This window comes from Myotis lucifugus, unplaced genomic scaffold (assembly GCF_000147115.1).
Source record: "Myotis lucifugus unplaced genomic scaffold, Myoluc2.0 scaffold_6, whole genome shotgun sequence".
Classification (NCBI taxonomy): Eukaryota; Metazoa; Chordata; class Mammalia; order Chiroptera; family Vespertilionidae; genus Myotis; species Myotis lucifugus.
Window position 1 is genome coordinate 13289657 of NW_005871054.1, and position 24083 is coordinate 13313739.

At 44.8% G+C, this 24083-nt stretch overlaps 1 protein-coding gene across 3 annotated transcripts in view; it reads right to left on the bottom strand.

The window, feature by feature from the left end:
* The window catches only part of PRKCE (protein kinase C epsilon), a 436307-nt gene that overhangs the window by 124679 nt on the left and 287545 nt on the right, over nucleotides 1-24083 (bottom strand). For 2 of the 3 annotated variants that reach the window (XM_006083393.3, XM_023747157.1), the window contains exons 7-11: nucleotides 15684-15826; nucleotides 14714-14773; nucleotides 13186-13282; nucleotides 10089-10288; nucleotides 6906-7079 (exon numbers count right to left, since the gene is read on the bottom strand). In XM_006083393.3, coding sequence (XP_006083455.1) covers nucleotides 6906-7079; nucleotides 10089-10288; nucleotides 13186-13282; nucleotides 14714-14773; nucleotides 15684-15826 — 674 coding nt within the window. The remainder of the gene's footprint in view (nucleotides 1-6905; nucleotides 7080-10088; nucleotides 10289-13185; nucleotides 13283-14713; nucleotides 14774-15683; nucleotides 15827-24083) is intronic. The other variant, XM_006083394.1, reaches the window with a different exon arrangement.

A 24083-nucleotide genomic window follows, 5' to 3' on the forward strand; every position in this document is an offset into this window, starting at 1 on the left:
CTGCACAGGAAGCGGGGGGTTCATTGGCGACCTGCAACCCCCCAAATGCAGGCTTTCTCTATGAGCAGCCCTTGGATAGTATAGAAACTTAGAAATCATTTGGTTGAAGAATATTTAGAGAAAATAAATGCAGTTACAATATACATATATCACTTGTTTTCCTAGAGGAATATGGCACCAATTTTATTTATATGTATATGTGTGAACAGGTATGTGTTTTGAAGTAGAGTTATACACATCAAAATGGTAATAGTCATTAGAGAATCATTCTTATTGTCCTTTGTGAACTTTCCAAATCTTTTTACAATGAACAAATATTCTTTGTGAGAAAACATTAAATATGATTATTTTTTAAAAGCCAAGGCCAACAGTTTCTGAAGAAGGACAAAGCACTTGTGAGGCTAGGAACTACTACTACTAAAACCCTCGCAGGCAGCACGTCAAGTGCCATGATGCCCATGGCATGGTACAGAGTAGGTGCTCCATAAACGATGGCTGAATAGACAGGTGTAAGGGTCTCCTCTCATCCAGCCCATGGTGCATGTAAGTTCTGTGCCCAGACCCCTTTCTCCTCCCTTCTCTCTTGTTCTCACAGAAAACAGAAACATTTCTGGAGACAAGCTGATAGACTCTGCTACTCTTACCAGCTTTTATGGGCATTATTTTTTTTAATTCCAATCTCACTGAGTGCAGGTGAAATAGACCCTTTTTCGGGTGTGTGCCAGCAAATGGAACCTGGGAGAGGGGAGTTGGAGGCGAGGATATGTAAAGTAGAGAATTTGGACAGGAAGGAGGGGTTGGAGACAAAATAACGCCCTGTTGGGGAACCCGGATTCCAACCCCGGTGCTGTTGCAAACAGGTTGTGAGACCGAGCGGGGCCTGTTTTCCCATCCCTGAAGGGAAGCCATGTCCTTGGCTCACAGAGACATCATTAGGAAAAGCGGGGGATGGCTGATTAAGTAAAGGCATTTTTAAAAGCAAGGCTCCTATTCAAATGCAAGGTTTCCTTAGAGGCAAAGAAGTTACATAAGGCAGCAGCATCCTAGATTAAGAGCCAACAGGTAGACCTCTCTGCCCTGGGGGCATGTGAGCATTAAATAACTTTACAACCTTTTGTTTCATCACACAGAATGCTTCCAGACCTGGTCCTCCTCCTCCATGAAGCCTTGCTTGATTATGAAAAGCATGATCTATTTTCTCTGACTGACTTGGGTGCCCCTGACCTGTCTGCACATAGACAGCCTCCAACCCCCACTCTCTCGCATTCCTCACCAGTCCTGACAGCCCTCAGAGCTTCTGTCCTCAAGTGAATTGAGTTTATAACCCCACGAATTTGACAGAGGCCCCAGCATAGAAGTCTGGTCACACCCTGCAGTGATCTGCACACAGAAGACCCTCACTGAAGATCTTCGTTGGCTGATGAAAAGAAATGGTGCTGCTGACCAGCCCGCATGCTCAGGCAGGAATGATCTCCAGGACTAAGGAGACAGAGTGTACTGGAGACTGATTGCTGACAATTGAGTCTACCAATGCCAACCTCTACCACAGAGCTCATTTCACTGATATCTGTTAAAAATTATCGAGCTATCTCGCTTTGAAATATTTTATTGGCAATCATATTGATTCCCAGGTGGCTGTCTGACCCACAGACCAACTCTTGGTGTTGAACACCTCAATCCACGCTTGTGAAGCATTCACCAAATCCAACAGAACCCCTCCAGCACCTAGACTTCACGCTACCACAGGAAAAAGACCCCAGTTCATTCAACTGCTTTCCTGGTTCTTGTAGATTTAATCTGACATAATCAACTCTTTTTTTTTTTTTAACAAAAATCTACCAAAGGCCTAATTGTTTTACTTTTTATTTTGCTTTCATGTTTGCTGTTCTTCAGAGTCAATGCTCAAAATACACATCAGAGTTCCTTGAAACCATAAGTTTTCCCAGAATTGTCAACATGCCTCAGCAGTTCTTACCCCAATATAATCCTATATAATAAAAGCCTAATATGCAAATCGACTGAATGGTGGAACGACTGGTCACTATGATGTGCACTGACCACCAGGGGGCAGGCGCTCAATGCAGGAGCTGCCCCGAGCCCACAAGCCCCAGGCCAAGAAGGTGACCAATGGCAACAGGGGGCAGGACCGGTGAGTGAGCGGCATCAGGCTGGCCAAGGTAGGTGCCAGCGGGGGGGAGGGGGGGGAACCGCGATCGCCCCACCAGTCACCCCACAGATAGGCCCTGATCGCCGGCTAGGCCTAGGGACCCTACCCGTGCACGAATTTCGTGCACTGGGCCTCTAGTATAATATAATTAACTAAAAATCTGACAAATGACCAAATAAGTAACTACTGAATTCTAAGCTCATACTGATAACTAAAACTCATTTGGAAAATGTCTCCAGCTGCTTTTTAAGGATTCTTCCATCCTGCATTTCTCCAGGGCAGCGAGGGAGGCTGGCCCAGGGCGATTCTTCAGGAGCTTACCATCAGTTTCCTGAGCAGTGGCTCACACAGGCAAAGCCCTCCCTGAGCTGGCTTCCCAGGCCTGGCGGGAAATGCCAAAGAGTGGGGGATGGGGTTGATTAGGGAGAGAGAAAAAAGAAAAGTCATGGATGAACTTATTCAAGTCAGGGTTTGTGGGATCCAGTTGGAAGATGATGATTCACAATGGGGATCATACACAGAATCTAAAAATGCCTGAGAATTTTATTTCCTGTAACTATAAAAACAAAAACAAAGCAAACCTACCACCCAGAGGCTTTCCTATCCCTAGGAAAAGGGGAGCCCAGAAGGAGCAATTCCTGAAGTTGCTCCTCCCCCTACATCCTGATTCACCAAGCCCGTAACTTTCAGAGCCTAGCTAAGTGCCCCACCCAATGAAGCAGGCTCACAGTATTACCCTCCCCTCTCTAGCAACCAGTATCTGATCTTGCAGATGCAAGAATTTCCCTATTTTTCAAACACCCTCCCCTTCCTCCTCTCCTTCCTTGTTGTTCAGCCATTGTCATTTCCTTGGAGGAAGCAGGACACAGAATGCTTGAGGGGTCTAGCTTTGGAAAAATAATAATGAAAATGAGATTTGTGGATAAATTCTAGGTCTTATCAGCCATCTCTTTGCCTTTATCCTCTTCCAAATGCTACCCATGCTTCATGGTCCAGGTTAGATTCTACCTCTTCCAGGAAGCCTTCCAAACTACCTTCTGCAGGGCTTCAAAGAAATCACCTAAATGGCTCCATCAGAAGAGCTACCGTGCTATAGAATATCACTCTGTGTGTCTTTCTCCCCACTAGATAGAAACCTCCATGAGTTTAGAGTCAATAGCTTGTGAGTGTTGTAGCCCCAGAATCTAACAGTGTCTGACATGTAACATATGCTCAATAAATACATGTACATTCATTGAAATAATTACAGGCCATACCTTTTTTTTTCTAACCAAAAAACAATTATTATGTGTACGTGTATGTATGAAAATATTAAGCATGCTACTAATTTAACACCATTACATCATCTGGCAATGTTAAATATGAAAATCTTAGTTTCTCATGCACATCAACAGGTAGTACAATTTCTGTAATTCTTTATGGCTATATCTGTCTTGATGAGCATATGCCTTTATTAAATAAGAATTATGCCCAGGGATTTTTAATTGTAAGAAAGAGAACCTGAGAGAAATGAGGCTACTCCATCTTGCCTGGAGTCAGGAGTCCCTTAGCTTCTTTTCATCCAATACATTTGACAGTTAATTAAATACAATTTTGTAGCATTCCCTGGTTGTTTCCATTTATTCTAGCATCCCAAAGAGCACACTGCGTAGAGGGAACTCCAGTCAAACACCCAATTTAAATTTGATTAAAATTAATGTTATTCACGTAATTTACTGGTTTGTCTGCCTTTTCTCACTGGCCCTGGAGAGCTACCATTCCATTGGCCTTTTCCCATCCAGATCCCATGGAGGATGATCAGTGTGCAATGAGCCAAGGGCAAGTGGGCTTGGTATACAGAAAAGGCCAAATCCTTCTTTAACTGTAACTTGGTCATTCAATGGCCTATAGTGACCAGAACTAACGTTACCTGAGTTCATGAATGATGCCAATGGGTTTGCACAATCATCGCCATCAGTCATCCTACCAGACCCGGTACCCGCATCTCACACATAGTCAGTGCCGCAAGCAACCTATGTAATAACCAGAAGCCGTGTGCAATCTCTCTGGAATGTTTCCATAGGGGCTGTTTTAGTCCTACAAACTGAAAAATAAAGGCTCGCCTAAAGATAATTAAACCTGACCTAACACTAGCGATGCTCTGTGTGTCTAAATTAAACAAGAAGGCAAGACATCTTACAAAGATTGCAATCGGGTCTTGTGGTCCTTAATCACGTACAAAGTCCTGGTTGAAACCAATCCAGGGCGGCTCAGAGGAATGGTCCTTTCTTTTCAGAAAAAGTGAAACTAAAGTAGGACCCAACCATGGCCACTTAACCCAGCTCCCATTCCCACCCCAACCCTCCCCATTCTGCAAAGCCTGGCTTGAGCTCCTTCCCCTCTCCAGACACTAACCAGCACCCTCTCCTCCGATTCCTCCTGGTTTGAACACCCCCCCCCCTCCGCCCCACCCAGAATGTAAGTATGTAATGCTGCTTGCTGTTTGCTGCTCTGCTTGCTTATGGAAAGTAGATACCTCCCATTCTTTATTTAATAAACCCACCTACTTGAGAATCATCTTCTTTTTTGCTGAAAACCCCACATCTAGCACCGAACTCAGAGTCAGGTGAATAACAGCTACTCATTAAAGCCATGCCTACCGGTCACATTTTCTAGAAGTTTAGTGGGAGGTTTATAAAATGACTCTTCACAGCATTCCTTTCATTTGGTGAAGTTAAATATGATTCCCTTTAGGAAAATCAGATGCACAGGCATCTGTAGAGTGAGGCGTGTTGTGTTCCCCTGACTAGTGGCGGCACAGGACAAAGTTGCTCCCGTAACTGTGGCTGCTGGGCAGTGGCCTGAGAAAGTGTTAGTAAATCTCTGAACCACAGAGGAAAGTCTCTCCTCTCCCCGGCCTCACCCGCAGCCACCCAGACCCCAATCTCCACGTCAGTTTGGTTATTGTTTTCCCATATAGGAAACCCATGGTGTCATTCACCACCATGTTGTGCTCCCAACACTGCCTCACGATGAGGAAGTCAGCCTTGATGTTCTGAGATGCACCAGGAGAACACCGCTGGCCCGGAAGATACCCATGCTCATGCCCCCACACATTCACCAAGGGGTGCAGGGCAGCTGCTCCTCCACAGTGACTGCCCACGCTCCACCAGCTACAGGGGACTCACAGCTAGACTGGCCCCTCCCGGGGTGTTAGTGCACACCTACAAGGTGTGAGGCCGTCGGACAGGCACCGGGGAGATAAAGACATACTGGACACATTTCTCACTAACCTAGAATTATGTTCAAGTGGAGAAGAGAAGAAAGTTGACTTTGATCCTCTATCATCATGTTGGGCCTTTGTGCGTGTACATATACACACAAATGCACAGACCCACAGACCTTTGGCCCTTCGTAAGGCACGTAAAAAACAAGGGCAGCTAATATAGTCCTGTGCTTGTTCAGAAAAGGGATTTCCACATTTTCTGAGGATATTTCTTTCTTCTGAGGGATCAGAGGGATTAGAAAAATTCCATTAGATGTGGTTCTCACTCTGGAATGGTGGGGATCAAATAATTACGAAATAGTAGATTACATAAAAGTAACTTTTTTTCATTGCAGGTCTCCTCGGGGACTTACTGAAGCAAGTGTATGTTGAGATACTCCAAGAGAAGTCAAGATGGCAGCGTTTCAAAGTATGTGCCACAGAGTCCTTCATTCTTAGAGTTTCCCAAGTGAGGAGGGTTCTGAGAAGCACTCTTTGAGAAACAGTGCGCCAAAGAGACATAAGTTCCCTGAAGTCAGGGTCTCTACCTTGCTCACCAATGTATCTCCAACACCTGGCACCAGGGAATGATTCGATATAATATAATTAACTAAAAATCTGCCAAATGACCCAATGAGTGACTGTTGAATTCTAAGCGGAAAGACATGCATTCACAATGACATGGGGGTGATTCTGTGCCAAGAGCAGGGGCTCGTCTCTCCATGATGGCACCTTCACGGTCTGGGCTCCCAGTGGGCACAGTAAGAGTTTCAGGTAAGGTTACCTTCACCTTTGCAAGAAGCCGAGAGCTACAAATCCATAAGGCATCCTAAGAGACCTTGACCTTTTTTATTTTTTCCCCCTAATAAGAGCTTCATAAAGAATGCTGGCATTTCTCTTCCTCACTCAGAATAAGAAACAACTCAATCAGAGGTCAGACTTTCTGATGTGGTTACAGATCATCTTTGTTTCTTTACTGCCACCTTCTGGTAACCGGGTTCCTACATGATAAATTTAAAATGCTGCTTATTTGTATTGCCCTATGGCATTTTAAGCACTTGTTTACATCCTTTACCTCCTATGACATTATGCAAGCTAGGAGCGGTGAGGGTGGCCTTTATTCTTTTTCATTTGCCCTCAAAACAGCATAGAGCTTTAGTGATTTGCGCAGGGATAAGTTAGAGCAGAGCCAGAACGAACCACACCTGTTGGCTGGGCTTAGTCATTCGGCTTTGTCCAGCTATATCTGCAAAGAGTTCCGCGGCTCGCTCTCATCCCCTCACAAGCATAATCCTGGATGGAAAATTCCAGGCCTTTACAAAAGAGGACGCTTTTCAAATACACCCTGATCTTCTCAAGGGTAAAATCCATTCCACTTTACAAGGTTTTTGAGAAAGAATGTAGAGGGTCTATAATTGATCTTTCATCAGACAGTTAAGATGTCCCCCAGCACTGCCCCATGATGGCGACCCACCAGCTTCGGCCTAAGCATACCTTGGTTTGGAAGCAGCAATAGAGTTGGGTTAGGTACGGGTGTTTCCGCGCTAGAGCCAAAATCCTCTTCTCTGTCATCGTGCAGTCCACATCGTCGTCCTGAAGGATGACGTCCTTCTTTAAGACTTTCACAGCATATACTTCGTCTTTGCCTTTGAGCTCCGCCAACATGACCTGCAATCAGTCAAAACCACCCTGTCAGTATATACATGTAGGGAGAGAAGAAACACGCGTCAATACCAAGTGCTTAAAAATGGACTCCTTTCTATCATTTTAAATAGTATCAAAGCTTTTAAAAATGTCTAGAGAAACTACCCATCCCAATACAGCTACTACCACTTAATTACTTTTAATCTCTAACACAGTGTCTGAGCAAAGAAAAGTTCAATGCACATCTGTTAAATAATTATCTACATGTTTATATACATTTGTCATACTTGCACTTAGAGTATGGTAAATATAGCATAGTGTGTTTTTTTTTAACCAGACAGTATTTCATAAGCATCTTTCTACACAGTCTTCATCTTTATCATGGTGTCTGATAATTCAAGTAAATATATTACAAGTTATTTAAACTTTTACCTCCTAGGAAACACTTGAGTTACAAGTAATTATTAAGTACTATATAAAAATTGCAAAGAATATTTTTGTACATATAATTTCTTTCTTTCTTTTGAATCATGTCCTCAAGATAGAAAGTGGTGGAAGTGGATTATGGGGCTAAATATTTGCACATGCCTAACTGATTTTCAAAAAGGATGTACAATATAATGTGCCACTAGCAAAGGAGACGTGCTTTAGTTTCCCAGCGATTTACCAACATTGGGTGCTTCACTTAAAAAGCTATGTTGTTCATGTAATGAGTGTGAAATGTTACCTCGGTGCTGTTTTAACTTGCAATAAACTTTTTAAATATTTGTTTTCTAAGTAAATTTCTTTTGTGTGAACTATTTGTCAGTTTCCTCTTACGTATTTGTATGCACTTGGTCCATAAACATACTATCACTTTACTTTCTGTAAAGGTTTTTCTAAATTTGTCTTATAATTTTCTGTTCTTTTTTTCTATTAAACAGGATTATTTATCTTGTTGTAGTTGAACCTGCCCTTGTTTATCTTTGTGGTTTCTTCTGTAGCTTTAAAGCTGGGAGTTGTGATTCCTTCTCCAGAGAACCAATGAACAATTCTGTTTCTTAAATTTGTTTTATCATTTGATGTTTTTGCACTCATTTCCCTACAAATGTGACAAGCCTTTCTCCCATTCAATAACTTAACTCCTCAGTACAGTTCCAGGGTAAATGTTAGAACTAAAGAGCAGTAACTCAGAAGCTTAATGAGGGAATTCGGGGTGTTACTGTGAAGGCATTTAGTTGCCCACATAAAATGCAAACTCTTTAAAACTGGCTCACTGTGACTGTGATTTTTCCTAAGAAACAATCTAGATGCTTCAGAGTCATCAGAGTTCCCATTCTGCCCACACGCCATATGGAACCCTGTAGCCTTTGAGGCTGCTCGTTCCCCATGAATCTTGCTCACAATGAAAGCTGCTCACATCCTTGAGTTATGCGGGCCGGAGGACTGGGCTCTGCTTCTTATTTAGCCGTCTCTAAAGAATGTGATTACTTCAGCCTTTGCCATTTAAGTAGATCCAGTTACTTCCTGCAGCATTGATCTCAGACTGAGATGGGGCAGGTGAGATGGGCCAGGAACCAAGCTCTGTACCCTGGGGGCTCACAGAGCCATTCTCCTAGAAGTGGAGTGGCTCTGTCCCCCAGCAAGCCTCCTGACCCACAGCCTGACTCGTGAGGGCATGTGATCCCCAGGAGGTCCCAGAGGCAGGTGCCTGGGCTCCAGGGTAGGGGCCTCTCTACTCCGGGAGGTCCTCAAAAAACAATGCTCATCCACTCCCAGGCATGGCTTTGCGAACAGCCGAAGAGCCGAAGAGCAGAGATCACAGCTGAAATGTTAACCAGCTTCTTAGGCTCTCTGCCTGTCCATCTCTTTTCTTTAAAGAATTTTTTTATATATATTTTATTGATTTTTTACAGAGAAGAAGGAAGAGGGATAGAGTTAGAAACATCGATGAGAGAGATCGATCAGCTGCCTCCTGCACGCCCCCCAGTGGGGATGTGCCCGCAACCAAGATACATGCCCTTGACCGGAATCGAACCTGGGACCCTTCAGTCTGCAGGCCGATGCTCTATCCACTGAGCCAAACCGGTTCAGCTAAAGAATTATTTTTATTGATTTCAGATAGGAATGGAGAGAGATAAAAAAAAATCAATGATGAGAGAGAATCATTGATTGGCTGCCTCATGCACGCCACCTTCTGAGGACTGAGCCCGCAACCTGGGCATGTGCCCTGACTGAACATTGAACAGTGACCTCCTGGTTCACAGGTCAATGCTCAATCACTGAGCCACACCAGCCAGGCTGTCCATCTTTTTTTCTAAATGAGCAGGAATTATTTTTCCATCGCACCCCACCTTCAGAATGGTGGCTGATCACCAGGCATGCTATATTTGAGCACCCTCTGCATCCACACTCCATACCCTGTGTCCGTCCCAGTTGGGAGCAGGATAGGGAGGATGGCAGCAAGGGCAGAGGACCCTGATCCAAGAGAGGAGGTGATGATTCTCACTTTCTGGCACAAACAGAGGTTAAACAAAGCGTTTAGTAAGTGCCAGAAAAGTCAGTTACGTAACAGTTAACTTCCACGGTAACATGTGCTAAGACTTGTTTTGAGCCCCAAGTTCACAGAGGGCACACATGTTGGAGTTCATTTTCAAAGTCTATATAATGAATTAAAACCAGAACTTCAGATGACTCTCTGATGGAGGGAAGAACAGTATTGTTTCCATTATTGATAATGGAATGCCAAGCACATGTAAAGCAATTTAAACTTTTCAAAATGCTTTCTCACCTATTATGTCACTTGATTCCCATCCCTATTTGACAAGTGGGCTACACGGAATCCCAAAGAAGGAAAAGGCCCACACTAACATCCCCCAGACAGTTAAGAGCAGAACCCCAGTTCCTATCTGCTTGGCCTCAAGCCACTTCCACTCAATAAGGAAGGAAAATAGAACAAGACCAGGCTGAAAGGTTCATCTTATATCAAACAAATGAGGGGGCAGATGCCCAGGGCAGAGAAAATCAGCAGTTTTACCCACACAGGCCACAGACCTTGCCAAAGCTGCCTTTGCCCAACACTTTGATGAAGTTGAACTCGTCCAGGCCCAAGCGCTTGGTCTGGCCTTGCCGGACTTCACCGTTCTCTCCGGGGCTCGCCAGCTGGCCGTCGGTGGACCCTGCTGCCCTGTGCTCCTCCCCTCGGTTGTCAAATGACAAGGCCTTCCGGATGTTGTTTTCAAGTTCTTTTAATTCTAGAGCCAAGGGAGACAAGATAATGCATTAGTGCACAGCTCATGAGTCCTCAGATCTCAGAATTTCACCCGCATGAGTCCCCACCATTTTTTTTGGCTTTTCATAACAACAGATCCGGTATGGCATTCCTTTATGTTCCTTCATTTATACACTTTCATTGGCACTTAACATACAGCAGGGCCTAGGCATGCAAAGAGGAGGACACAGCCCAGCAACCAACTCCTTCAGCATAGACTGGGCCACGGCCACCTCTCTGAAAGCCCCCTTTGGCTAGTGGCCTGTCCAGTTGTTCTTGGTTAGTGCAAGAATCCCAGCCTTCTTGGGAACCTTGCAGAGTTCCAAAGGCCACGGATAACCTTTGAGTTTCCTTTGAAGATTAGAGTAACGACTCACTGAGAATTGTCATCACAGTAATCTTGGTGATGGAATTATTTCATCTTCTATAGGACTTTATGTGGCTTTGTTGCTGGGTTTACTCTAAATACCCATCCCATGCAAGGTTATTTAACAAAACAAGCAAGGAGCTTATCATTAACCAAAGAACTGCTTCCCCACAGGGACATGCTGCAAATGTATCTCAGATGGGGCAGGATTCTCAGTACAATTTCACAATGGTGAGGCCGGAGGGACGCAAGGCTGTAATGCAAACTCCCTGGGGCTGATAACGCTGGGTGAGCCTTAGACCTCTTCTCTTTGAGGAAGCTTTATTGTGAGCTATTACTTCACCCAGATGCACATTCCTCTTGTAGATATGGGCAGCTTGAGCATAATCCAATTTTAAAACACTCGTGAATAACACTGGGATTACACAAGAGGAACATAGACTCTAACTCGTGGGAATCAGAATCAGGCATGAGCGACCAGGAGCTTGACCTAAAGAGATCTTCAGCTTCTTTCAGAAGACTGAGGCCCACGGCAGCTCACTCGAGGAACCTGGGATCTTTCGTAGATCTGGTGTTTGGCTCCGCTGAGAAGGGGAGGCATGGGGAGAGCTTCTGAGCCTTCCGCTATCCCCCAACCCAATCGGCAGTTTCCTATCACATACTCTTCACTAAATATAACTTTTAGTCTCAGCATAGAGCAAAAAGTCTGTTTCCAAGGCAAGTTATTAAATGGATTTTGGAAGATAGAACTTGGGTGTTTAGGGATACTGAAGCTTGAAGAAAATGTCTATGTTCTTACAATGGAGCAAAGAGAAACTGTGTCTTATTTCTTTTTCATAATAATGCCAGGTCTTGCTAAGAGGGTTTTCACATCATCTGTGCACATGTCACTGCTGGGTAATACTGGTACCTGCATTAACTGGGGACAGAGAGAGGCCCTGGGAGGTACTGCGCCCTGCCAAGGCTGGGCAGCACACTGGGCAGAAACCACATAGAAAATGGGTCACCTCCCTCTTACTTAGGGTCTCTTTACCATAGGACCCCATCTCCTTGAAGTTCTCAAAGGGAAACAGGAAAACACCCACGCTGGTCCAGGATAATACCTGCTCGTCTGGAGCTCACTGAGCATCATCAGATGCCTTACAAATGGGTTCAGCCTCCTTTGGACTGATGGACAAGTTAAGCAGAGCAGCACAAAGAGAGAGTGAGACCAATTATTTTGTGGCCTCAGGACTGGCACACTGCCCCGCAGCTGTTTTATTTACTCCTGGGTACGAAGAGCTGGGTCACATCTGCAGGGTAAGATGACCTGGGAGGCGAGTTTGATGGCACAGACTTGGAGAGTGGGGTCCCTAAGCCAGTAGGGGCATGGTCTTGCCCTTTACCACTGGCGTGGATCCACTAACCTTTGGACAAATCTTTGCAAGTCTCTGACCTTCCACTTCCCACCATGTAACATGGGGACAGTAACGGAGCACCAGCATAGAGTTGGTGTGAACACAGAATTTGGATAATGACCACAAAAGGGGCTTCAAGATACCCAGTCACTCTAACGCAATACAATTAGTCCTGCTCTGCAGATGCGTATTTCCCTCCCTAGTAACGCCTGGTTCTGGTCACCAGAGGGGAAGTTTGAAGTGTCTAAGTCCCTTCTCAGCTTCACCATTCCGCCAGCAGAATCAGAAACCTCTGCCCGGCCAGCGTGGCTCAGTGGTTGAGCATCAACCTATGAACCAGGAGGTCACAGTTTGATTCTTGGTCAAGGGCACATGCCTGGACTGCCAGCTTGATCCCCAATTGGGGCGTGCAGGAGGCAGTTGATCAATGATTCTCTCTCATCATTGATGTTTCTCTCTCTCTCTCCCTCTCCCTTCCTCTCTGAAATCAATAAAAATACATTAAAAATTAAAAAACAAAACAAGAAACCTCTGATTACTTTACACTCATCCCTATGGGGAGGAAGGAGATAGCCTGAGCTGAGCTTGAGAGAGGAGCGAGGCCCAGAGCTGGCTTCCTGCCCACTTCTTGCAGTCTCTTCCCCAGCTTTGTCCTATCTCCACCCACCCACCCATCCTGGCCAGGAAAGGAGACGTCCTCCCCACCCATCCCCTGACTCCTGCCCTGATCTAAGGTTTCGGGTGTGATGGTTAGAGTCAGAAGGAATTAAGTCAAACTGAGTGATGCTGACAGGCCTGGAGGCTGACACTGGGGCCCAGTGGTAAGAGAGGGGGCTGAATGCCCTCCCTCTCCTGCACTCGGAACCAGGGAAAAGAAAGAACCACAGCATCGAGTGCTCCTCCTCTCTTACTCAGGCCTGGAAGGGATTTAAGGTAGAAAGGCATTTAGTGCCTTGCCCTCAAGACAGCCTTGTAGAGTGAAGGAACCGCTAATGAGTCAATAGGGCCACTGGCTGTTTTGGGAACGCAGGGCCATTCTTGGGTAGGGAAGCCTCAGCTCCTCTGAACTTCTGATGACCAAGCTCAGAGGTAAAGAAGCAAATCCGAGGGTCTCACCCTGGTCACAAGGGGAGGTGGGTGCTGACTTGGACCGGTCTTCCTCAGAGGGTGAGCCTCCAGAAGCGGGCTGCGGGGACTCGGCACCAGCAAGGAGCTAGAGAGGGGGGAGAGGAAGAGGGGAGAGAGGCGTCAGAAGCGAGGGTGGCGAGTTTCCCTGAGGCCAAAAGCTTCAAGATCCCCTACCCAGCACCAAAGGGGTTCCTGGTGCAGTAACACTGCTGAATTGATCGTCTGAAAGCATAGTCTCAAGGTTTTCTTTGCCAGTTAAAGGGAAGAAAACAAGAGACTTCAGTTTGTTCAATTATCATTCTGCCCAAATACAAGTGACCTTTTTAAGCAAAACTCAAGCATACCCCCTTTCATAAAATCTCCCTCGCCTGTTCAAGCGATGCAATTTACCTTATCCAAAGCAACGTGACACGGTCTTACCACCAGTTTGGCATTTACTCATTGTCTTGTTCAGCTCTAGTTAATACTCTCTGTATGTGTATATGATGTGGGGCTCTCTGCTCAGGTAGACTATGGGTTTTTTGCAGGATGGTATTGGTATCGTCCTGGTGACTCATACAAAATGATACATATACTAATAGATGCTCAGTAAACACTTTCAGATGTACTGATATTTGTTAGCAAAGTTTAAAAGAACACTCCCAGTGAACTCTCGTTTTTACACAAATGTTGGCATATCCATTTAAGTTCCCATTAAAGTCTGAGGTTTGGACTAAGAGACCACAGGCATTTCTGTTCCCTTTTCCTCTTGGTCTACCAGCTGTGTGTACACGTCCTTTCTGGATGATGGACTGACTACTTGCAAGGGACAACATGAAGGAAACAAAAAATCCAGCGAGCCCGACTCTCCTGCAAAGAAGCCCTTATAGTTTCTGACCAAGGGCACTTGTCTCCCATCCTCTTATACAAGCCTGAGCTTATACTTAGTTCACTTAGCTTATTTCTAGCTTTTGCATCAAGGCATTGCAGCAATAAAAATACCAGGACTGAACTCCCTTTGTCTTCTACTCTACTTCTTTCTGAATTTCTCCATGTTGGCTTCTTGCCACCGGGTTCCCCAAATCCAAGATAGACAGACGATGCCCACATAAATATGAGGAAGAGGGCAGGTACTGAGTTTTCTTTTAAATGCTTCATGACAATCAATATTGTCTCAATTTACTTCTAGCAAGGAAAAACAAAAACCCGTCTCCTGAAAATGGCTCTCTCTAGAGCTCATCAATGTGTGTGTGTGTCCAGCCTTGTAATCACAAGGTGTTTGTACCTCCTGCCTCTTCAGCAGGGCCCTAGCACTCCTGGGTGCTGACATTCTGCTTGCAATGTCAATGCCTTAGGTCAATAACTTAAGTCCTGTTTCAACCAGTGGGGTATACAGAGCTGAGAAGAGCCACCAGAAGCCCAGAATCTCACAGTCAACCATTAAAATAGACTTCATTTCTGCAACTCTTGCAGAAACAGCTTTCTTGATTGGGAAGGTAGAGAAGCAGCAGCTTAAGAAGATGAAAACAATCCACACCTTCCCATTCAAGGGAGAAGGCTCTTCTGAGAGGCACCAGGGAAAAGGCATGGGCAGCTTCTAAAATGAGAAGGGAAACACAGAGCCCTTCAGAAGGTGTTTTATGGCAAAATTTAGAAGAAACACTTAGGGGTCAGGATGGTAGAGGCACCCAGAGCTAGACGTGCTTTTCTAGGGAAAGCTTGAGACTACCTGATGCCGGGCAATGAGGGCCACTGTCCACCCACCGCCACCAGGATTTTCTTGCCCAGTTAACTTGGTTCTGATTTTGTCATAACTTACTTTTTCAAAGATCGCTTACATTTTCCAGGTTAGCAGCCAAGGATAAAAAGGCCCTTCAAAGCAAATGCCATGGGTACCCTTTAGCTCTATTTGCATCTGTGGGCCCTGACTTACCAAAACAACAATTTAGCAAACAGATCTCTTCCTACTGACATTCAGAATGTCACATGGACAGAGACAGGGCTTTGGTCTGCAAAGAAAAGCCCAGATGTTTCATGTCATGGGGCATTAACCATGTCCCCGGGGCAGGCAAGTGCCGGCGCTATCACAGATCTTGGCTTGCTCCCTAGAAAAGAATGTGGCTCCAGCTCTTCATCCCTTTATCCTCATCGCAGTGATAGCAGGGCAAAGTGCAAACACTGACATTGCTTTCATGCCAGTTCTGGAGGCAGATGCGTCTATTTCCTTGTCTAGAGCTGGCCTGCTTTTTCTAGAAGAAATTCTAAAGTCCTCCTCTAAGCTCCCCTGAGAAACGTAACACTTGAGGCTCCCCCTCTTCTGGAACTGAAGGAGACTTTAATGTTACCTGCCTAGCCTCTATTTCTTTTCCTTTCAAGCACATGCTGTTTTGAGTACAGTGTCTCAAACCCAGCAATCTTGTAACCTCACTCCAAGGCACTGCCAGGAAGCCAGCGCAGAGATGCGGGCCCACAGAGAGCTCCAGAAACACCACCGAGTGGCCTGTTACCTTTTTCCTCCTCTGGCCACTGTTGGTGATTTTGTCTGGGGTGACGCCAAGGTCTGCCAGGACTTTGGCGATTCCTCTGGCGTCCACTCCACAGTTGGGAGCCACGTTGGTCTCGCAGCGTCGGTGGACGTTCATCTTGCAGACTATAAGGAGACATGGAAGAGAAACTTCACAGTGTTCATGGCCTAAAACTATAATTTTTTTTCTTTCTAATTGTTAAGTACTGCGTGTGCATTGATAGGATTTGGGAAATGCAGAAAGACAAAAAGAGGAAAATAAAAATCACCCATCATCCCATCACACATAACTAAAATCATCCATGAAACCATCACACACAGATAACCACTGTTTATCAATTGAGTAAATGTCACATTTGCACTTCCTTTCAGGGAACAGAACACTGACTGTGGAAGAATTTAATTGGCTTATCTGAAGCAACGTTCACTTGGATTGTGAACCCAAAGGGGTCACATGTACACGGTCTGTTCTATTACTCTGTTGAAAGGTGGGAATATTACCCAGAGAGGAATGCCCCAAAGAGAGCCTATTAAAATGTCATCTGAGCACAGCCAGCGTGGCTCAGTGGTTGAGCGTCGATCTATGAACCAGGAGGTCACAGTTCAATCCCAGGTCAGGGCACATGCCCGGGTTGCGGGCTTAAGCCCCAGTGTGGAGTGTGCAGAATGAGGCTGGTCAATGATTCTCTCTCATCATTAATCTCTCTCTCTCCCCTCCTCGCAGAAATCAATAAAAATATATTTTAAACAAAAGATGTCACCTGAAAATGAGGATATTGGCCTGGCCGGTGTGGTTGAGCATGGACCCATGCACTATGAGGTCACTAGTTTGATACTGGGTCAGAGTACATGCCAGGGTTTCCAGCTCAATTCCCAGCAGGGGGTCTGCAGGAGGCAGCCAATGGATGTTGTTATTTCTCTCTCATTAATGTTTCTCTCTCTCCCTCTCCCTTCTTCTTTCTAAAAACAAACAAACAAACAAACAAACCACACATATTTTTTTAAAAAAAGAGGACATTGAATGAAGTGACCTCCAAGGAACCTTTCAAACCTAAAATCCAATTTCAACAGAACAAAAGCCATGCCGGAATGTCACTTGACCTACATCACTGAGTTCTTGGTATAGGACATCAAAGGAGAAAACAAACTGTTCTGGTTTCCAGTCCAGCATGTAAGGAGTTGGAAGTAGTCACTCTGTCCTAACAAGTAAAAAGCTGAACAATCTGAAAAATCAACAACTCTTCTTGGATTTATTAGATAAGAAGGTCACAGGGCAAAGCGCTGGCTCCAAAATGGGAGAGGCAGGCAACTAAGGTGAATCAGAAGAGAAACTCCCAGCAGCAACCTCTATGGGAACCAGTGCTGTGGTAGGAAAATCTGAACTGAAATTGGCAAATTGCTGGAGTCTCAGAGAGGACAAGTCTGAGGGTCAAAAACTCTAGGCAGACCTGGTCATGGGGGTTCCGCACTTTTGTGAGTTTTACCAGGTTCCCATGGTGAATATTGGGGGGGGGGTTACTTATGCTTCTTGCAGAAGGAAGGGAAAGGAAACCATTGGACATACTCCAGGGCACTCCAGAGCCTAAACTATTATAGTTTTATCAGATCCTAACTGATCTGAGGGAGGAAAAATACCCAATACCAGCCTGCTCTAGCGTCCTTCCTGTCCCACCTACGAGGGGAGAAAAATCTGAACTTATAAGTTCACAGTCCAGAGGCACAGGCTCACTGAAAGACAGATCTCCTCACAGGGCCACGGAGCCTTCCCTTCCCAACACCGCACCATCACTACAGCACATCAAGTCCGGTAGCAAGAAAAAAATCACAAGGTGTACTAAAAGGGAAGAGACAGATCAAGCATCAAAACCAGAACCAGGGATGCTGGGATTATCAGACTAGACATTTAAAACAACTACAATTAATATGCTGAGGGCTCTGAGCAATAAGGTAGACAGCATGTAAAAGCAGATGGGCACTGTTAAGCAGAGAGATTGAAATTCTAAGAAAGAATCAAAAGGAAATGCTTGAGACCAAAACACTAGCAGATATGAAAGAGGCCGTTAGTAGAAAAAAGAATCTCTGAACTTAAAGAAATGTCAATAGAAACTTCCCAACAGAAAAAAAAGACAAAAGACTTAAAAAAAGGGGGGGGGGACAGAATACCTAGGAATTGTGCGACAACTAGAAAACGTATATGTTAGGGGAATGGTAGAACGAAAAGAGAGAAAGGAACAGAAGAAATATCTGAAGCAAAAATGACTGAAAATGTCCTTGAATTAATGTCAGACACCAAAGCATAGATCCAGGAATCTCCGAGAATACCAGGCAGGATAAATTACCAAAACAAAAATAAAAGGCAAACAACAAACTACACCTAGGCATATCATATATGAACTGCAGAAAATCAAAGATAAAGAAAAATAATTGTGAAAGAAGCCGGAAGGAAATAACACCTTACCTATAGAGGAGTGAAGATCAAAAGTACACCCGGCTTCTCAGAAGCCATGCAAGCAAGAAGAGAGTGAAGAGAAATACTTAAAGTATTGAGAGGAAACACCAACCTAGAATTTTGTGCCCTGTGAAATTATCTTTCAAAAGTGAAGGAGAAATAAAGACTTTCTCAGACAAAATTATGGGGAATTTGTTGCCAATAGACCTGCCTTGCAGGAAATGTTAAAAAGAAGTTCTTCAGAGAGAAGGAAAATGATGTAGGTCAGACACTCAGATCTACATAAAGAAAGGGAGAGCATCAAAGAAGGAATAAGTGACATTAAAATAAAACTTTTTTCTTATTCTTAATTGATCGAATAGATAACAGTTTTAAAAATAATAGCAGCAATGTATTTGATTATGGTGCTTATACATATCATGTACATAAGTATATATGCTTATGTATAAGTAAAGTGAATGACAGCAATAATTCATGGAGTGGGAGGAAAGAATTAGGATTATTTTGTTATTATAAGCTATTTGCACTACCCACGAAGCAATGGAGTGTTATTTGAAAGTGGAATGGATTGTAAATGCATATTGCAAACTCTAGGGCAGCCACTAAAATAAGTAAAAAAGAATAACTGATATGCTAAGAGAAAATGGAATCTTATAACATGTTCAATTAAAACCACAAAAGGCAGAAAGAATGAAAGACAAAAACAGGGACAAAGGAAAGGGGCATTAAATAAAAAACAGTAGCAAAACCGTGGTTCTTAATTCAACTATATCAATAATCACTTTAAACCTCACTGGTCCAAATATACCAATTAAAAGAGCTTGTCAGAAAGGATCAAAAAGTAAGACCCAACTATGTGTTGTCTACAAGAAATGCACTTGAATTATAATACACATACAGATTAAAACTAAAGATATAAATAAAGATATACCATGCTAACACTAATTTAAAAAAAGTAAGGAGCAGCTATAGTAATTTCACAACTCTCAGCAACCAAGAAATAGAGGAGAACTTTCTCAACTTGAAAAATCACATCTACAAAAACCTAAAACTAACATTATGCTTAATGCTCATAAAGAACTATTTATCCACAACAGGCAAAGAACTTTCAAAAGTCAACAACTAGAAAATAAACAAGCCAACTGAAAAAATGGGCAAAAGACCTGAGCAGAAACCTCACCTAATAAAATATACAGATGATATAAAAGCACATGAGAAGATATTCATATGTCATTAGGAAATTGCAAATTAAAATGAGGTACCACTACACAACGATTAGAATGGCCAAAATCCAAAACACTGACAACACCAAATGCTGGTGAAGATGCGGAGCAATAGGAACTCTCATTCAGTGCTGCGGGGAATGGAATGGTATAGCCACTTTGGAAGACAATTTGGTAGTGTCATATAAAACCAAACATACTCTCAGCCTGGCCCGCATGGCTCAGTGGTGGAGCATCAACCTATGAACCAGGAGGCCATGGTTCGATTCCTGGTCAGGGCACATGCCCAGGTTGCAGGCTTGATCCCCAGTATGGGGTGTGCAGGAAGCAGCCGATCAATGATTCTCTCTCATCACTGATGTTTGTATCTCTCCCTCTCCCTTTCTCTCTGAAATCAATAAAAATATGTTTTTTAAAAAATTAAAAAATAAAACCAAACATACTCTTAGTATACCATCCAGCATCACACTCCTGGTATTTACCCAAGTGAGTTGAAAACTTATTTTCACACAAAAACCTGCACACATTGGAATGTTTACAGCAGTTTTATTTATAATTGCCAAAACTTGTAAGCAACCTAAATGTCCTTCAGTAGGTCAATGAATAAATAAACTGTGGTAAATTCATACAAGGCATACTATTCAGCACTAAAAATAAATTAGCTATTAAACCATGAAAAGATGAGGGAAGCTTAAATGCATATTTCTAAGTGAAAGAAACCAACATATTTAATACATTCTATGATTCCAGTGATGTGACATTCTGGAAAAGTAAAACTATAGAGACAGTAAGAAGGTCAGTGGCTGCCAAGGGTTAGGGGGAGGCAGGGATGAACAGGTGCAGCACAGAGGATTTTAGGGCAGTGAAACTACTCTGTCTGATACTATAATGATGGATTCACGTCATTATACATTTGTCCAAACTCGTGCAATGTACAGCACCAACAGTGAACCCTAATGTAAATGGAGTAAATGGAGTGATAATGACGTGCCGGTGTAGGTTCATCGACTGTAACAAGTGTACCACTCTGGTGGGGGATGTTGATGGTGGGGGAGGCTGTATGTGTGTGGGGCTGGGAGTATAAGAGGAAGTTTCTATGCCTTCCATTTAATTTTGCTGTGAACCTAAAACTGCTCTAAAACTTAGTCTATCACACACACACACACACACACACACACACACACACCTCTTTCTGGAATGAAATCAGGCAGGATGGCCAGACCTCCTGCTGGCCTTGCATAGCTTGGTCACTGGCTTCGAGGGAGGGACTGCTCAGATACGGCCTCCCAGCCCCCAACCCAGGCTTCAGGAGTCCCATGGAGCTGTGGAGCTGAAGATGCCCACAGAGCACAGGCAGAGGAGTGGAGATGAGGGGGGTGGTGGGAGGGGGCTTTCTCAGAAAATACAGACAAACGAGAAAGCTCCACACAGCCTGGCCGTAGTGCTGACTCCATTAGTTGATGTCTGAAAATCCAGACCCAGCATGTACCCCAGGCAACAAACAGCACCCTGTTCTAATTTCTCTGTCCTACTCCCCTTAGCAGCAGCTACACTTGACACTCAGTCCACTTTACCTGCACCTGACCACCAACCCCCCAATCCCATTCTTTCTTTTTATTGGGCAACAGAAAGGATGGGCATTGAGATCATTGCTAAGGGCAGCTTGTGTGCATAATTTAACCACTGGCACCCTCTGGTGTTGAAAATCTAGACTTGTCTGTCCTAACAAAACAATTAGCCTGGGTTGGCAGGTCAGCAAAATAGAAATTGTCTTTGAAGACTTCTTTTTTTATTTTTAAAAACTTATTTTCTGGGCAAGCTGTGTAGTTGTCTTAATAGGTTAAAAAAATGCCAATGACATGTCAGTTAAAATGGATGACATGAGACCGACTGAAAGTGCTTTTTAAAAAAGTCTGGAAACAAGAGGGCAAAGCTGGCTGAGGCTGGGGAACTTGAGATGATTCAGGCAGCCACATGGGGCTCCTGGAGGCAGGAGGGTGATGCTGGAGGCTGCAGACCAGTAGAAAAAAGTGTACGTGCCACTTGGAATCAAAAGAAACCTGTAATGTGGGCTGAACAAACCACCTCAATGCCCCCCACCCCCACCCCATCACTATTGCTGGGCTGCCACTCATCGGCCTAGGCTGCCCATAAGGCTTCTCTTTCCAGGCTGCCTCTTGGTGTTCATTTTCAGCTGGTTTTGCCTGATGACTGAGCTGGGAAGAAACATAGCAGCCTTGCTGGGACTCTTTTGAAAGGGAAATCATTATTCTACCACTACCCAATTTTTCAACACATATTCGTTGAGCTCCTACTATGCGCTGGGTGGTGCCTCAGCAGCAGCAGGGTCATCCTGGCCTTCATTCATTTTGGTTTCCATGTTTCCACCCTTTTCATAGCTGAGATTAAAGCTAGGATTGCAACGAGGTGGGTCAGCCTGCTGGGACTTCTTCCAAAGCAAGCAGACAAGGTTCTGAGAACAATGACAGAGCCACGCCTGAGGAGACGGGCAGGCCCATGTGTGCCCGCAGAAGTGTCTTTGTGTTGGGGTGATTTGGCCCTTCGAGGTGGGCCATGGCAATGGTTTGACTCTACAACAGGTTATAGTCAGCCATGCCATTCTTGGAGATAGAGAATAAACAATTATGACTAGGAAATTGTCTAATTGTGCAAGAGAAGTTGGCAGTGATGGACTGCAGAGTCCTGGGCAGAAGACAAGAAAGGGAGGGCAGAGGGGTAGCTCCACCAGGTCACATGGGCTCCAGTTGTCACCAGATAGGGAATAGGGAGCCCTGATCACACTGGAAATGCCATTCAAAGCTTTCCAGAGACTATGACTGGCCAGCTGCCTGCTACCCAGCATTGCTCAGATGAAAACGCTGGCTGAATCTCTGGCGACCTGCCATGCATGATGGCGGTCACCAAGTCTTTATTTCTCTTAGACCCAGGCAAGAGGGGCCCCTGCTCTGGCCCATGCTGGCCTCTTATGGTCATAAGCCTCTCCATAGGTAAGGGGTCTGCAGGGGCAGAAAGACTTGAGGTTGAAAAAGAATCAAAAGAGAGAAGTAAACACAAGGGATGTGGGGACAGTGAAACTCCTCTGTGTGAGCTACTAGAAGGGTGGATACACATCATTATACATTTGCCAAAGCTGAGTGTCCATCCATTGATCCCCAATGCAAACTGTGGACACTGGATGGTCACGATGTATCAATGTAGGTTCAGCAATTGTCATAAATGTACCACTCTGGTGGGGGATGTTGATGGTGGGGAGACCAGTGTATGTGGAGGCAGGGAGTATATGCAAAGTCTCTGTACCTTCTGCTTCGGAGCTAGAACCGGTCTAAAAATAAAGTCTATTGAGAGGGGAGAGGCGAGGAGGGAAAAGGAGGGGAGGGAAGGGTCACAGGAGTAGGAAAGGAGCAAGGGGAAATGGCCTAGTCAGGATAACAGAAGAATAGGAGAAGGAAGATCTGTGAACTTTTGCTGGAGGCCCTACATTCTGAACAGCCTTTGCCTTCTAGTCTCCCTGTGGTCTGACTCCCTCACAGTCCTCTGGGCTCCGGGAAACAGGTACCCTTGCTCTAGGCAGCTTCATTCTCCCATTCTTTGCTTGAGAGTATTTCCTGCCAACAGAGCTGAATACACCGTCTCTGGGCCATGTCCTCTTATAGGGTCATCCAGGGACCCACAGCCTAGCAACGACGTCCAGGTGTCTGGGTTGCTTTCTTAAAATATCAGTATTTATGAGATGATTGCATCTTCATCTGAATTCCCTAGATAGATCAATAATTAATATATTTACTAAAACCCAGACATGGCCTCATCGGAGTCCCATTCAAAGCAGGCTCGGTGCTTCCCAGCAACTCTACTCAACTCTCCAAAAATTCAGCACTCCTCTGCTAAAAATATTCAAGATTACTGTCCATTCTCTTCTTACTCTTCCTTTGTCATAATGCCATTGAATGTTAGAAAGGATGCCAGCAGGCTCTGTTTCTCTCAGGGCTGGGTGCTAGAATCCTAGAAAGGAAGCCAGGAATGTCTGGAAATCTCACACAGGTCACCAAATGGGCAACAGTCAGCAATTCCTCCTGTCCTGGGCCCAGTCCTCCTCAGTCCCCACCACGGCCAACTCCAGCCTTCGCCACCCTCCTCATGCCTTCCACACCCCTACTTCTCACCTCGACTTCAAAAAGGATCTACTTCAGAAAATAAGGGAACGCTCATCACAATGCCCTCAACAGATTCAGGACATGGATGAGCATTTTGCCCCCTCACTCCTCTTGGACGCCTATCCCGGACACAGCAAGCCTATCTGTACCCAGGCCGCCCCTGAGGCATTCCCTCCACCTGGGAGGAGGCCCACCCCTCCTCTGCCCCTGCTGTAGCAATGGTCCCCTCTCCCTCCTGGCTCATTAATCTCTCCTGTCCCACCGTCTTTTCCCTAATTATACAAGACATTCTGAAAACGCTACACCCTCCATCCTCTAGTCACCTCTGCATTTGGGCTCCATCTCCACCATCCCATCGAGAGACAGCTCCTGCTGAAGTCACTATGACCTCTTCGTTGTTCAATCCAACCCCACGTTGCTCTCCCTACCTTAAATAACCTCTTGGCACCGCCCATTGCTTCCTTCTTAATTGTTCAATACTCTCTTTTTGGCTTCCACAAGGCCATTTCTCCATACCTTTCCTCCTGCTTCTGAGGTCC